The sequence below is a fragment of the Neopelma chrysocephalum genome, unplaced genomic scaffold (assembly GCF_003984885.1).
Source record: "Neopelma chrysocephalum unplaced genomic scaffold, ASM398488v2 Primary Assembly neopelma1_91, whole genome shotgun sequence".
Classification (NCBI taxonomy): Eukaryota; Metazoa; Chordata; class Aves; order Passeriformes; family Pipridae; genus Neopelma; species Neopelma chrysocephalum.
The window spans coordinates 215506-231623 of NW_020897753.1; the positions used below are offsets into that span (position 1 = coordinate 215506).

The following is a 16118-nucleotide window of genomic DNA, read 5'->3' on the forward strand; positions in this document are numbered from 1 at the left end:
TGTCAACAAAATGTAAAGACAAGACAGGTAAGACCATCTGCTGCTCACATCTGAACAAGAAATGGTAGATTACAGAAAACAACAATTAACCCTGGGGTAAATCCAAAAAGTCTTCCCTCATAGGGTCTTTCCCATGTACAGCTTGAATGACAGCTGGCAAGGACCTTGGAAGATAAGGTTGCACCATAAGGATCCATGCTACAGAGAAGAAAAGACAGGAAGTTTGGGTAAGGCCAGCAATGAAGAGCTGCTCAGATGACTGCACACTAGTTTGTGCATGTCACATCTGTGTAATTTCACAGATTTCAAAATCTTCTTTCTTATTTGAATATCTTCAATTACTGTCTATTACTAAGAATTGCTGCATGATTCTCATCCTACATTTACTGATACTTTGTGAAAAAGTTAACTACTCACACAGTTGCCTCTGGTTTTCCTACAGTGTTTGTTCTCTTTCCCTCCCTAGGTTTTTTGAAACAGGCTTTCATCTTCAGGCAGAGTTCAGACACTGAAACTAGCAATTTTCTACTCCTGGCCCGAGCCTCTTGGTGGGATCCTGATTTTCCTCACTACTGCTAATCAGGGACAAACCCACTTACAGGAGATGATCAGCTCCCTGCTGCTCTAAGTGGGATAATGCTGCTACACTGACCTTCACCAGCAGACAGTGGCTAAGTATAAAATACCACAATACAAACTGATATGAGAGAGAGCTCAGCTTATGTTTCTGTAAACATGAAAAAATCTCCATTTGCTCTCTTAGGTTTTTCTTTAAAACAATGTACTGAAATTTGTAATGTTCATCCCCCAAGGCTGCTGTTTTCTTCTTTTATTAGACATATCTCATATGCAGCCCTTGTAACTTTCTTTCTCACTTGAAGAAGTCAGTCCTGAAAATTGCTGGCTTTATATGTACATTCTGAGTTGAAAGAAAACCACAGAGTACATTAGGCTCCAGCTTTCTAATTATCAGTTCATAATGAAGGACTCTCTTTGTGGGGAAAAAAATAATTTCCTGAAGGTTGAACCTCTGCAGGGTTTCCGAGTCTTGGAAGAAACTATAGATTGTTTGACATCGAGTCTCTCTGCATTCACAGTGCAGAATGGAAAATTCCAGCTTAGCCATAGCCCCCGTATCCCAGAAAAGCAAGTAGATATACTGCAGCAAGCTGGGAGGCGGTGCTGGAAGAGCAGTGCATCCTGACTGTGAGCAGGCACACTCCTTTCCATGTATATAAAGTGCATTAAAACCAGAAATGGATGATTCAAGCAGTAAAGCTCAAAAACTGCAAAGAAAAATATGGATAGAAGTGCACTCCATATGACAGGTCGAAGTTCAGCAGTTTTAGGAAAAAATACAAATTGTTTTTTTCTTCAGAAAGACCTTTTCCTTCCCCAACACTCCATTTCATCTAAGTGCTAACCCCCATTAAACCATTCACAGAAGAAATCCAGAAAGTCAAAATCATAAAAACCAAATTAAACTGACTAACCAATGCCAAGTTTTTATACTTGAAAATGCTCAACTGCCAAACCCACCACTTTTGAGAGACTCTCTAATTGCTCCCAATTTTCCAAGCAAGATGTACAGACATTGCCAGGGTACGCAGGCACTTACACACTTGAGAAACATAAGTTACAAGCTTTTAATTTCCTAAAAAATAAACAATATAACTTCAGAGAAGGCTGCCCCAAAGTGCAGATGTTGTGAAACAGCAAAAGTGGTACAGGAGTCGTACAAAAGTGATTGCAATTGCTGTGCCAGCCCGAAGCAAGTTAACAGCTCATTCCTTAAGAGACTGGTTTCATTCCATTTTTACATCTAAACTGATGCTTCCTTCAGCTGAATTGAAGTCCTTGTCTTCAGTTCATGCCCAAATTACTACCTACTGGGAAAAAAGGGCCCTGTGGCCTCTGAGAGACAGCAGATGCTGCCAGAGCAGGATCTCCTGAGATTCAAGGAGGCCTGTGCAGCCTCTTGGTGAGAGGCAAAGCACAGATGAACCAAACCCCACAACTGCTGTGCTGTGCTTGGGTGAGGGAGGGGCTGGCAGGTTTTAGCAGCAGGAGAAGGAGTCAACTTTCAGCCACCTCTCAGACACCGTGCTGTGACAGCCTGGAACCAGAGATTTCATGTATTCAGCTCGTATTTTTGTATTTCTGTATTAAAAGCATTGGGGTGTTATCTCCCTTAAGACTGTGATCTTTCATGTGGGGTTTCTGCTGCTCCTTTAATGACTGTCTTACCCTTGTTGCCTAATTCTGCAATTTGTATTGGCCAGATAATCTTCTTGTATTCTTCCACAGCCTGATCACTGCTCCATTACAGAACCTCTCCTTGCTTGGACAAAGTCAATCCTACACAAACCTTTTCAGATTCTCATCTCAAGGTCAGTCTCCTCACAAGTCTTTCATGACTGCCATTAAAGGTTTGCTGTCCCCATGCCCAGACAGCTTTACTTCTTCAATTTACACCCCAATATCTCTTTTCTCAATTTGCAGATTTCTCTCCAGCTCCATTATTTCATGATTTCTACCATCATGTCTGTGCACAGTCATTCTCTGTGTCATTTTCCATTCATTTCCAGAACACTCACTAATGCCACTCTAAAAACAATACATTTCTGCCAAGCCTGACAAATTGAATCCATCAAACAGAAAATATTTTTGGAATTTAAAGAGAAAACACTGTATTACAGTGAAATCTGTTCTTGGTTTCTGGTCATAATCCTAAATTCACTGTTAACAACAGAACTGTTACATTACATACATTGTACAGACTTTTTGCTTGTTTGAAATATGATTTTTGGAAAATAATATTCCCACATTCTCTGTCTATGCCTGCTGCTGAAAAGTGAGTGTAGAGCATGTGCTGTGCCCACATCCCATTCTAGAACATATACAGAGCACAATTCTTGCAAAGAAAAAGGCTGTCTTTTACAATCTTCTTTATTTCCATCACTTTATGGGAACATCCTACTGGGAACATCCTACTGAATTATTTCTCTTGGGAGAGAATTTTGCAGTCAGGGCATAGGGTTTAATCAGCTGCTATCAAGTTATTAAGCCAGTTCATAAGGAGTGAAACTGGCTAATCTGCACTCTGTGGTCAGCTGTTTTTCAGATTCCTTGTGCAACACTTTCTATAGCCATTTATTATCTACCAAATGTGCTTTGCTGCTTGCAACAACGAATAGGTTTTCATTCTGTGTATTATTAGTTTCCAATCTGCAAGTATGTAAAAATAACTGCCTTTCTCATTTTGGAGCTGTTCTATCTGAATGGCTCATATTTGTATCAAAATCTCCAGCTGTCTTTGTTCTTTTTTTCATTTAGTTGCAATTGCAAACTAAACTGCATTGCTCAGCTGAAGCAGCCTGGGCTTCCCTCAGGAAGACACTGACTGTAGGAGAAAAGCAAGACCTAAAGCAGGGACACTCCGACTCCCCTGGCAAGGAGCCTCTTGTTGCCCATGGCCCAAGGAATTGGCACAAGCACAGTGCCAGAGCAGCCCATGGGTGCTGGGAGCCCTTGTAGGCACCTGGAGATAGGAGTGCCAGCGCCACCGGGGGGTTGGAGAGAGCCTGGAAGAGTTAAGAAATATGAAAATCTCTAGTCCAAAGGTATGAAACCTGAGGCTTGAGGAACAATCAACTGGCACAGTATGTGCCGAGAACACACAATCTGCCCTGCATGTGCTTTGAAGCACTGGATCAAAACACCTGTTAGTAAGGAATTAAACTGTTCCTGGAGGCTTTAAAAGCCTTGCCACAGCCCACAGTTCCATGGCCCTCCACGTGACATCAGCATTCTGCATCTTAATAGTAGGATTTAGAGCCAATTCACAGGTTACTCATTCTGTCCCAAATCCAATATTGCAAGCTGCAGCTTATGCAATGTGATGCAGCACTGTCATTCCTCACAAAGAGCCTTGTCACCTTGCCATTCCTTGCATAGGTAGTCCCATTTTCAGTCTGCTTCTTTCAATGGGAAATTCATCATCGTAAGATCAGAAGTTCAGCTGTACACTGCTGGTCTACTCACTATTTAAAATTTTGTAGCAGAAGGACTATAATAAGAAAATCCACATTTTACAGAAAAGGTCAGCGTGTACTTACGTAATTTGATGCAAGATCTGGATGCAGATAATCAATTCCTGCAGTAACACAATGACAGAACAGAAACCAAAGGTTACAACTTTCAAAAAAAATTTTCAAATGATCACAGGACAAGATTACCTTGCAACCATAGGAAAATGATCATGGCAAAGACTGTAACAGGGCACTGGTGTGGAATATACTCATTCTAATGCATGGCTTCTTTCTACATATGGCAAATGTACAAATCCTAGTGGAAGGTGTAACAGAAGCAGTAGATCTAAATTCAAATGGGATAACCTGAGCTATTACATATCCAGTTGGGGTCCCCTGGTGGCCTAGTGGTTAGCATGCAGGACTCTCACCGCTGCGACCCAGGTTCGAATCCCAGCCAGTACCCCGGGCAGATGGAGCCCGTTAGCCCTGTGAGGCCATCCGTCTATGAGAAGGTCACTCTAAACAAACCTACGTCCTGAGGACCTCACTGCCATTGTCCAAGCTTGCTTGGCCCCGGCAGATGAACCTTAGGATTAAAGGGTGGGCTCAGTTCAGCACAGGCTGTGTCTCACCTAAAAAATCCATTGCGCAGGCTGGAAAGGTAAAAAGACCTTTCCCCAAATCTTCGTTCGCGAAGACTGGCCACATATCCAGTTAAAACATACAAAGAAATGGCCAGCAATCCCATATTACATTTTCATCATTACTCTCTCATGTCTCTCCAACCACAACACCATTATAAGCTCTATTTTATTTGCAATGAGAATGCCATATCATCATGGTTATTCTGATGAGAAGATTATCTCCAATTTTGTAGTGTCTTAGCACTAGATTTCTATGAAGAGACCCTTGTACCTTACTGATCCAAATGGTAAATGGCCAACAAAAGCCTCAGTGAAGAATCCTGTTATTCGGGCCCTCTTTTCTGAAGTTACTGGAAACAAATTATAAGGCAAAGCTTTCTCTAAAAGCTGTATCTGATGGGCAATCAGCTTAATTTGACCTGAAGCTCAAATAGTTTGCCATCATTCCCATCACAGTCATAATCTGAAAGCCAAGTCCTGCCTCTCTGGGATCAATGAAATTGTGACACATTAGAGATCATCTCTCCCATGAGATTGATCTTTCATCAATATACAGACCAGGTTATTCAAGGCCTTATCCAACCTGGCCTTGAACACTTCCAGGGTTGGGGCACCCACAACCTCCCTGGGCAACCTGTTCTGTTATCTTGCCACCCATACAATAAAGAATTTCTTCCTACTATCCAGTTTACTTTCTTATTTCCACAAAAACCTTGTCTTAGGAGTAAGCAAATGAGGAACAGAAGTAAGTGAGGACAGATCTCAGTTGACCCTAGAAAACATATGTGGATTCAAATATTTTAGTTATTTATTTTTAATATAATTCATTCTCCATAAAAGGAAAATATTCAAAATTTATTGCAAAGAAAAGTGTTGAGACATTGCACAGAATTCCTGTACTTCAGCAAGGAACCCATAAGTAGAAAAACTATAACTTCAACTGTAACTTTTATGTTCATCTTTCCTGAACTTAGCCTCAAATTAGTAATATATTTAGTATGCAGATCTTTATTGACATTCAGCATAAAAGTGTTAATTATTTCAGCTGTCAAGTATGACTAAGAATAATGTAACCCAGAAAACATTTTCTTAAGTATTTTTTGCAGAGCAATTACATCCCCCAGTCAGTGCCTACAGAAGTCAAGGGGAGTTTTTACTTTGGTTCAATGGCCATTATAGTTTGCCCTGGAAGATATCTGAGTGATAATTGCAAACTACTTTTAATATTTGGATAACCATGCCTCAGTATCCCTAGTGAAGTCTTTGTATATAATATTTTCCCTGAAGATCTCAAGGTCTTTATGGAGGCTAATAGTCTCACCACTATAAGCAATCTATTATTACTTTTTAATCTTTTTTTTGACTTTGACTACATGAAAAAAAGCTACTTAAAAATATTAAATTAGCACTCAGTCTTCACTTACCATCATCCATAATTCCTATGGTTACTCCCTTCCCTGTGTATCCCAGCTCCCATGCTTCGGCTACATTAAGGTCAAGTCCAGGAGTCCCATCTGCTTGACCAGTGTTAATCTAATAACATCAGTGAAAAAGAAAAATAGTTTTTTTTACTTGACTGACATATTCCCACAGTAACTGAATTTTTCTTTATGTCTTTGCATGTACCTTTGGTATGGAAAATATATCCCGTTTGTTTTGGGGTGCACATCTGTACATAATCATATCTACTGCAACAATGCAACTGTAAAAAACCCTAAAAAAACCAATACTGGGTAAATTCAATTCTTTGTAGTTTATAAGATTTGGTTAAACACTGAATCTTTTGGACTCCAAAAAAGACTTTTCTGCTTAAGCATGTCAAGCCAGTGGGTCAATCCAGAAAAAAGTTACACCAATGGATTTTACAGAGTACTTACTTATGAGCAGGAAACCCTTTTCTCTTGAAAGCAAGGATCTACTACATAGCTTCCTAAATTTTTGTTATTTTTTATCACTGCAATATTTTGATGAAGTACCAGAAAAAAAATCCACACTTTATTTTATCAACTCATGAAGGATGAAATCCCATCCATGCTAATGTGCCCCCATTCATCTGAAAACTCTTGCCTTATGAAAAAAACCCACAGCCATACGGGATGCATTCATAAAACGTAAGAAATGGATTAAGAGGAAAGAGAATAAGAAACATTGCTCTTAAGCAAAAAGACCTTTCTAAAGTTAACGAGGCAGTACTGCATTTACTAAGTATCATAAATAGATTGCAATGTTAAAACTGACCAGAATTACTTCATCAACTTTTTAAAAAGAAAAATCATTTTAATACTGATAGAAATTTATTTACTTTCACATAAAAATATGATTTATCCTTTAAGACTAAAGACTTCTCCCTATAAAATATGACACATTAAAAATGAAACAATTTAGAAGAATATCAATTTCTTTTGACATTAGCTTAAGCCAAAATTCATTATTTTTCTGCTGTTCTGAGTCTGACAGAAGGAAATCAATTAATATTCAAATTTCCATAAGGAAATAAACCCCTCAACTTTTGCTAGCCAAGACACCAGAACTTTTTGTTCTAAGTCTATAACAATATTTTACCTGGCATCAGCTCAAAGATATGATTCATATGCAGTTTTAGGGATCACATCAGCACACCAGGAATGCCCACAGGACATCAGTACAGTTCTCTTTTAAGCCTTCTAAGGATCTTTCCATTGACTGAAATGAAATTTAGCTCTCGGAACGTGCTGGGTCTTCCCAGTATAAAAGGGGTACAATTAAAAACGACACAACAGATGCTTGGATCCATTCCCAAATTCTCGTGGTGTAGGTGGAAAGAACTCTTGTAAAACATTGCAGCAGCACAGAATGGCTTGAATGACAATTATTTAGGTATGATCACTGTGATTTTCTTTCAAAACTTACCAGGTACCATTGCTTTGTAAATAAAGGGTCGTTCATGTTGATGTCAATGTCATTGATGTCTCTATAACCTCTCTTCCTTCTGCTGAAGCCCTCCTGTTGCACAGCTTTCCTCACCTGGAAGAGTTAATTTTTACATCTTTAGCTCAACATTCTTGACCATGAAGCTTTTTAATCTTTCTTTCATGAGAGATAAGGGTTATGAAATCACACTATTTGTGTGTGTGTCATTCCTTTGCAACTTCTAAACTGGAGACTGATTTCAGTCAAAATTCACAAAGAAGTAGAGAACTCCAGGGCTACTGCCGGCTATGAGGGAAAGGGACACTCAGAGTGTCTTATCTGAAGGAAAGCCACAACATGAGCATGTTATAGACATCAAACAATCAGTGTAAGAGCAAGCCCCTATCCAGGCATCATTATCATCATCAATTTTCTTGCCATACTTTTATTTTTCATTGCCACCGAAATAGAAGCTAAAATTATTTAACTAATTCCAAATATGCCACAGTTCCAAGCTGCAGACATTTGGTAAAATGAGGATGCAGGTCTCAACCGCACTTTTACTTTTTAAAAATTTTTCTCCAGGGCATTATCAAAGCATTAGATAGCCTTTCCTGCCAAAGAGGTTTGCTAGAAGAAAAAAATATGGTGGTGTGCACTTTCATCATACTCCTAAGGCTCTCAAAAATGTACCTTGAAAGTGATCTTCTTTCAGATATTATCCTTGCAATATAAAAGTGATAAATAAATACACTGGCAAGAAAAACTACACGGCAAAAAAGCCACTAAACTGATCAAACTGGCTCTTTTGTAAGATACAAAAATACAGATTATGAAACACAAGTAGCCATAGTTTTTTTAGAAATCATTTGCTTTATGCACAGCAAATCCACAAAACATTTAAGTAAGCACTGTAGAAAACAAAAGAAGTCAGACACACAAATATCTTTGGAGACAGGAGCTTCAAATGCCATAATCACCTTACTTGTACTCATGTAAAAGAGCATTTCTAGAGGAGACTACTGAATGGTTGTAATTGGAGTTGTAACATGTACTAACATACAGACCTTGCAAAAGTGCTGTCAAGTTTGGCATACTCATTTTGTACTCTTTAGCCTAACACCTGAAAACAAGGTAGCATGAAGAGTCCCAGCATTTAATTTAAAAAACAAAAAGCAAAAAAATCTAGCCTTCTTGATCAAAGAGGAGTGCTTAAAACCATAAACTGAGTACACCCTGAGGTGCAGCAAGAAGGCAGTAAGACCCCTAACATTTCCTTAGGCATATTCTTGAAAAGAATGCGTGGTTATTAAATAAATCTAATAACTCGGAGAACCTTTTCTACCTTTGTGGCTTTGGCATTTCAGATTAAAAATGCGTATACAGGAGTTACACCGCTGTGTCACAGCAACTCATATATACAGTGTCAGTGAAAATCAACAGAGGAGAAATTCATCCAAAGGCTAAATCAGATCTTAGGTCAGTTGAGTCATTCTTGGATGTGTCCTTCTGTCTCCATTAATTAAAGCAAGAGCCTCAAAAGACAGTGCTCAGTGAGGTGTCTAAGTCAGAGATTAAACTGGGATCTAACTGATGGGGGCTAAAAGCTATTTTCCTCAGAGTTGTATTGCTTCATTATAACCCCAAAAACCTAATACCAATTCATAGAGAGCAGGAAGGGGCACAGCATGCCCTGAAAAGTCAAAAGTTTCTAATGATCTACTTGTATGAATTTTAACTCCTTAACTAAAGATAGCAAATGGTAAAATATTGAATTGGTAAGTGCTTTCTTTTATATGTGTGTTCACATATAAAAGTTCATTTAAAGTGTAGCAGATTGAAAGTAAAGAAAAAACCTAACATAAGTTGGGAAGAGTGACTGACTAAGCAGGAGCCACACTTGGTGTACTTAGTGGTGCCAGGTAGCTGTACAGAGCAAAGAAAGGTATAACCACAGTGCTTGATACCCCTAAGATAAGGCTCAGTGATGCCACGGAGATAACAGAGCAATCACCTGTTATTATGCCTCCCTCCCTCCCTCCCTTCCCACCCCTGCCTCCCTGCTTGCCACTGCAAACTCCGAGCTGTCACCACAGAAGATAACTAGGAACAGAAGCCAACCTTCACTCAGAGGGATGCCAGGGAAAAGATTTCATGTATTCATGCTCCCACGCAAGCTTGCTGGCTCTGCAGGACCTGCTGCATTAAGGCACTGAATTAGGGTTTAGTACAAAAGGATTTCTACTAATTAAAAAGCAGCGTTGCAGAACCCTGTCTTGTCTTTAAGACAACCTGGAGGAAAGAGGGGGAGCAATTTGCAGAAATAGCATGGGCTGGTTTCCCTGTTCAGGATCATCTCATTTGTCTGACTTGTTCCATCTTCACAATAAAATATAATTTACTTTTGTATTATATTACATTATACTATAAGTTCCTCAGACAAGGAAATATACCCCTCAAAGAGATATAACCTTCTCTGAACTGAAACAACTCAGCAGGCTGTTTTCTGAATGTTTCACTCAGAGAAAGGGCATATGGGATGTTACCATCCACAGATACAACAGCCTCAAAAATTACGGGCCCTCTTTTTCCACTACAGAAACAAGGGGGTTTTCATCACATTTGTAAATGACAAATCAAATCCAAATCATACAATCAAATCCAGAAAAGATTAAGCATTTTTGTCATGAAATAAGTTGAAAGGTTTGGGTAAGGTCCTGGTAGCTTCTCACATCAAATTGCCTCATTCAGTTGCCTTGTAGGAAGATCTTGACCAGCACGAGGTAAGAACTTACCTTTTTCCTCATGAAGACGTGTACAGAAAGCAATAATCCCAAGAGTATGTAACATCCATACATTCCAGTAAAAAAAATCCCCAAAGAACAAACTTGGAAAATGATAATGCAAATCCAGTGATCTGAGTGGAAAACTGCCCATTTACTGCTGCAGACAGCTGACTCAGTAAAATCCCAGTCTTCTCACCAACTGGGTATCTATATTAGAAAAGCAGTATTTCTTCCAGAGCTGGGAACTTGTGCTTTCATATCTAGTCTAGATCAGGAGAGGGATGCATCTGATTCTGCTTCTATTTCTTGTTTTTCTTCTTAAAGAAAAGTAGGCCTCCCCATGACATCAGTAACAAAAATGCATTAAGCACCACATCACAGGTAAAATGCTTCAGCAACACATACAAGAGAAAACACCTCTGCATGTCAAACACTAGAAAAGTATTGGAAAAGATTCACTTATAACAGCCATAATCCCACCTACTTGTATGGAGTTCAGACCTGGAATCCAGCCCTCAATCCCATGCACCATACAACCTCATGACATCTTTTAAATACTTGTTTCTCTAACTGGAGCAGGAAAAACAGCATTCATAAGACTTAGGCTTCTGATAATAGTCTCTAAATGATTCAAGCATGTGAAGCATGATACTTATTAGAGCCTAGTGAAGCAACAAGATTTTCTTACTAAAATACCATGAATTTTGCCATCTCTAAATTAGGCTTATTTATCTATAGTAACAGCCTTTTGTTTATTTCATTCTTAATTAATTTATTCCTTTTTCATTAGGATAGAGGATGAAGTAGAGATCAAAATCTGAGCATCTACTTTATTAGCATAGGACTAAATAATGAAAAAGTTACTAGCTGTATTGTAAGTAGACTGAAGGTCATGTATCAAAGAAGGTAGCCCATGGATAAGATCTTTACAAGAAAAAAAAGGTTCAAGTATTGATTTTTAATATACTTGTACTTATGCATGGTGGATGAAGTCACTTGGAGGATAATAAACCAGCAGGATACCGATGCAGAACAAATTAGCAAAATAATCAATTGACTGCAATACTGCTCTGGGAGGGCCAGAAACCACAGCACTCTAACTGTGCTCCCTGCTCCCATGAATGCCAAGATAATCAGCTCCTCATTTTGATGGAACAGGGTTAATTGTACTGGTGAGCTCCTGCAGTTAAATGACTCTGTTATATTGAGCATAAATGACAGATTTACTAAATTATACCAGTGGGTGTACAAAAGTGGAACAGTACACACAACCCCAACTTCAGAAATTCAGAACAGGAGAATTTGGGCCAAATTCCAGAGGAAGAAGGCAGTCCCAACTAATGACAACTAGTAGGCATGTTTGTCTTCTTAAAAAAAAAAACCCAAACATATAGCAGTGAGGTGATCAACCAAAGGAAGTCACAGTTCTTTATTCTCTAAAGCCTCAGGATCAACGCAGGTCTGTTCCTGAAAGTGAAGTAAGAAGTTGGAAACTCATAGCCTGTATTTTTGAAGAAGTCAGGCTGGTGGTTAGACTTAGGCCCCAAAAATTGAACTGAAGACCAACTACCCTTGAAGGTGGTTTGGAACAGTGTGTCCAGATGCACAAAGACATCATCAAAGAAACCACCCTCAGGTAGCAGAAACCTGTCCTGACTTTTGGTATCATTAATTTCTGATATCCAAAGAAACATGGTGGCAACAAAAGAGAGAGGCAAAGAAGTTTAAGTGAGCCAGTCATATGCACAGCCAACTCTTTAAAAAGTAATGAGAATGGGATAGCAGGTGCATACAACAGCTTTTTGAGCTATTATCCAAAACTGACATCCCCCTGCTCTTAAACCTCATGAAGAGTTAATGAATGTGTCTTTTTCATCTCTGATTTCTTCCTAAGTAAACAAAAAGGCATTTAATTTTACTATCCACTCCATCCTCATAGGAGATGTAAATATTAGGGAAATACAACGTCAGAGAGTAGCACCTATCTCACATTCTACATTTTTGTTAAAGCCACAAAGTAACTGAGTTTTCTGTGAGTCTCCACCACAAAATGAAAGGAATAACATTGAAGCTCCTCACTAGCAAAAAGAAAGTACAGATCTACTTGAACTGTAACTAAAGTCAGATGAACCAAGCAAAACTGAAGCACTTTGAAATGGCAAAGGAGACAGCTCTCTTCTATAACCTGAGGTGGTGAAGCTGCTCAACTCCATCCAGCCAATGCAACACAGAAAATTGATGCCTTTTGTTGTGACGTGGCTGGATCCATCTGCTTGATTTCAATCTTTCTGAGCCTGTTTCATGGCCTAGAAAGAATGAGCACGGATGTCAGGGGCCTTGCGAGTGTCGCTGACCATCCAATACTTACTAATCAAATGACAACTGCTCCTCTTAAGCAAGCTAATGACTTTCAAAGGCTCTCATGAATCTCTCCATACCTAGCAATGATTTGCTAAACATAGGTGTTTCTGGAGGATTATTCATAAGAGCTTTCAAGTGCCTCTTCTACTGTACCCATTAATCCCTGGGGAGTGTTCTGCACAGGGACTCTTGCCCGAGGATATCTTGCCACTCCTCGGCAGGTGCAGTTAGAGCCACTACAGCAGAGACGTAGCAGTTGTTAAAGCACAAGTCCTCAGAAACTTCAAAGTTTATCAACACAACCTTCCCCACCACTTCTAATCAAAGCGCAGAGGAAGAAATTCTTTTTTTCAATTTAAAAATCTCTTTCCACAAAATACTTGCGTAACTCTTGGTTTATATGCTTTTAAATGGCTATTTTCATAATGACAAGCAGAGACTGCATGAGAATTGCTTTCGTTTCTAGGAAAAGTAATGCCCCCTTAAAATAGATCCCTTTATCATTGTTTTTAGCCATCCCTCTACTGTGCTGTTACTTTTTTGTTTTGTTACTAGTTGCAACAGAGTCACTGGGTATCAAGGACCTTCTGGGGTTTTTTGCTTATTACACTTGCATGTTCTGGACCACTTCTAATTTTCCATTTTCTCTAACCAGCCCATTTTGCCTGCCCAAACACTTATAAGCTTACACAGATCAGCAGCAGATCCTAAAGTCTCTGGACACTTATGCTGTCTCCAGTCATCCCTCTTGACACGTCTTCTCATTTTTACTTGACTCCACCTTGTGTTCTTTGAACTATTTCTCCATTTCTCTGGACTTGGTATTGCAAAATATCACGCTCCCAGGTGAACAGAACAGGGACAAACACTGCATCATAAACTCTAACAAAAGCCTTACTGACTGCATTCCACAGGAAATCCTGGCATAGCTGGGACTGCTCATTAACTTCTCTGCAAAAATTTGTGGAAAATCATAAGACCAGAGGTATAGCCATTTAGGAAACAGCCCCAGAAGTTCATCATCAATCAGACAATAGTAAAATATGAAGCTGAACAGCTTAAGCTCAAAGGTTCCACTCAAGCATTAACCTTTCTTGATGGAAACACAATTTAAAGGACTCCAGATTCAACCAAGTTGATATGTTTTTAAAAGAATATAAAAGAACTGACTTGCTTCTGCCTTATTTTGTGACCTTTTGTTTTCCTCATATTATTTCAGTGCTTGGTAAATAAGGAGCTTTCAAAAAATAAAAGAAGGGGAAAAGAAATCAATATTTTTGTCCATTTAGCAGGCCTCTCACAGTTCAGTGACATTCAGGAAGCAGTGAGTAAAGAGACAAGGAATCAATGTGTAAGAGGAGGCTGCAGATCATTTTCAACCTGCTCAGCTAAGCAATCAATAGCTCCTCTAGCTTCTACTTTGAAATGCAAGTGAGCTGTTCAGACTGCAACGTAAAATGAATGCTGAGCATGGATGGGCTGCTGTGGAAAATGCCAATTGGATAAAACCAGAAATTTTCACAGGATCATGCCCTCTTTGACAACATTTTTTTGCTTTAGGATAGAATTTATTAAGGGGAAAGACTGAGACAGAGAAAAAGCCCTGGATATCTTGATATGCAGTGCACTGTCAAGAACAAGCTTCACACTTCTGTTCTCTCCTCAGTTTGGCATGAGGGACATATCAGGATCTACACTATCACAGGTGCTGGCTATTCTAGGAACTCTGTTTCCAATTTTTTTCACTGCTTAGATGAGCCAACATGAGAGGAGGAGCATTTCTGAAATCTTAAGATATTTCCAAAGGAATGAAAACCTGCTTCTTATCCTATATAATGACAGAAGAGACAAAGTAATTTATATTTCAAACAACATCTTATTGCAAGACAGCAGAAAAAAAGAACAGTTAGTTACAAAATCAACGATCTCTGTAAGAACTAAATTCCCTGGAAATGGGCTATAACCACATGCATTAGTCTCTCCAGTAGATCTGGGGAGCCTACAAACCACAGGGACACTATATCAGCAGCCTGTGGGTAAATTTTGCACTTTGCTGTCTCACCAGTCACATGGGTCACAGAAATAATCAGCCTCTCCAAATCAATCAGAATAACCATCCCTCATTGCAGATATAAACAACAGCATGCCTGGTGACAGAAAATTGGGCCTCATGCATGTAGGGCATTATCAACTGCAGATCCTCCCTTCTTAGCTGCAAAATTTGTTTCTGCAAGTCAGTTTTCCCTTGTCTTACATCCCTTTGCCACATGCTGCAGACATGCCTTTGCTAAATCACCATGGTTGGAAAAAAAACCCTTGCCCTCTTCTTCATCAATAGTAAAAGTCTTCTCATGAAGCGATTTTCTCTTATAACAAAAGCCATCATCAACCTTTGAGGTGACAACCAAAGTAGGTCTAAGTTACATTCATAGCCTCTCTGTGGTATAGAAGGGTTTTAGTTTAAATGAAAATCAGGCCCAGCTCATCTTTAAGATTGCAAACCTTTTGGCTATATCTGTGCAGTACAAAGAAGAAAGGTGCTCACATGATGCTGAATCTTCTAATTTGATTATTCTCTCTGTAACATTTGTGACTGTTTTTATACCCCTGGGCAATTGGCCAGCAAAGGACTTCCCTCCTATTTCACAACAGCTCACTGGTCCTACAAGGAGATATGTACTACAGAGTCCATCTTTATATAACCTCCTCTTAAGATTCCATTAGTACAGTTGCTGCTTCCACACAAGCGATGAATATCTGATACATCCCAAGAGAACAGGAGTGCTCACAGGCTTAAGATTCCTCTAACTCTGTTGATTTCAAGCTAATTTATTTCATGAAGCTAGTCTCCAGATAAGTGAGGACCATGAGAAAATATCACTTGGAGAAAAATCTGCGCGGTTTGGTTTCTAAGGGAAGACTCAACTGACAACTAAACTTTTTATTGAAGTGTACCTTGACTCGCTCTGACATGGAAGAGACTTGTAAATTTGTGAAATTTGTGCTAATGCCCAAACACACTTGAAGTCATAAAGCATCATTTGTAGCAGCTTTACCTCTAACTTCATATATTTCCTTTCCCAAGATGCCAATTCGCTCTACAGACATTAAGTGTACTCTGTATGGACACACTGGAAGTGCTTCGCAAAACACCTATGTAGGTCTGCATCATCATTTAGGAAACTGAGTCAGGAGAGGATGAGACTTTAAGTCTGCAGCATGTGCTGAAAATAGACCCCCTGGTCTCCAAAGTGATTCTGCACTAAAAAGCTGCCTTCTGTCCTGTGTTGTAACTCATCATACTTCCATTTCACTCCCCACAGCCTTCTTCCCACTCAAATGTCACCTAATAGCTCATCACTCACCTTGAAACATCTGCTTGGAAAACCATAACGTGCATTTTC

The 16118-nt window shown here is 39.3% G+C and overlaps 1 protein-coding gene across 2 annotated transcripts in view; it reads right to left on the reverse strand.

The window, feature by feature from the left end:
- PCSK2 (proprotein convertase subtilisin/kexin type 2) overlaps positions 1-16118 on the reverse strand; it is a 102037-nt gene that overhangs the window by 45396 nt on the left and 40523 nt on the right. For both annotated transcript variants that reach the window (XM_027693355.1, XM_027693356.1), the window contains exons 3-5: positions 7568-7681; positions 6103-6211; positions 4119-4156 (exon numbers count right to left, since the gene is read on the reverse strand). In XM_027693355.1, the coding sequence (XP_027549156.1) occupies positions 4119-4156; positions 6103-6211; positions 7568-7681 (261 nt within the window). The remainder of the gene's footprint in view (positions 1-4118; positions 4157-6102; positions 6212-7567; positions 7682-16118) is intronic.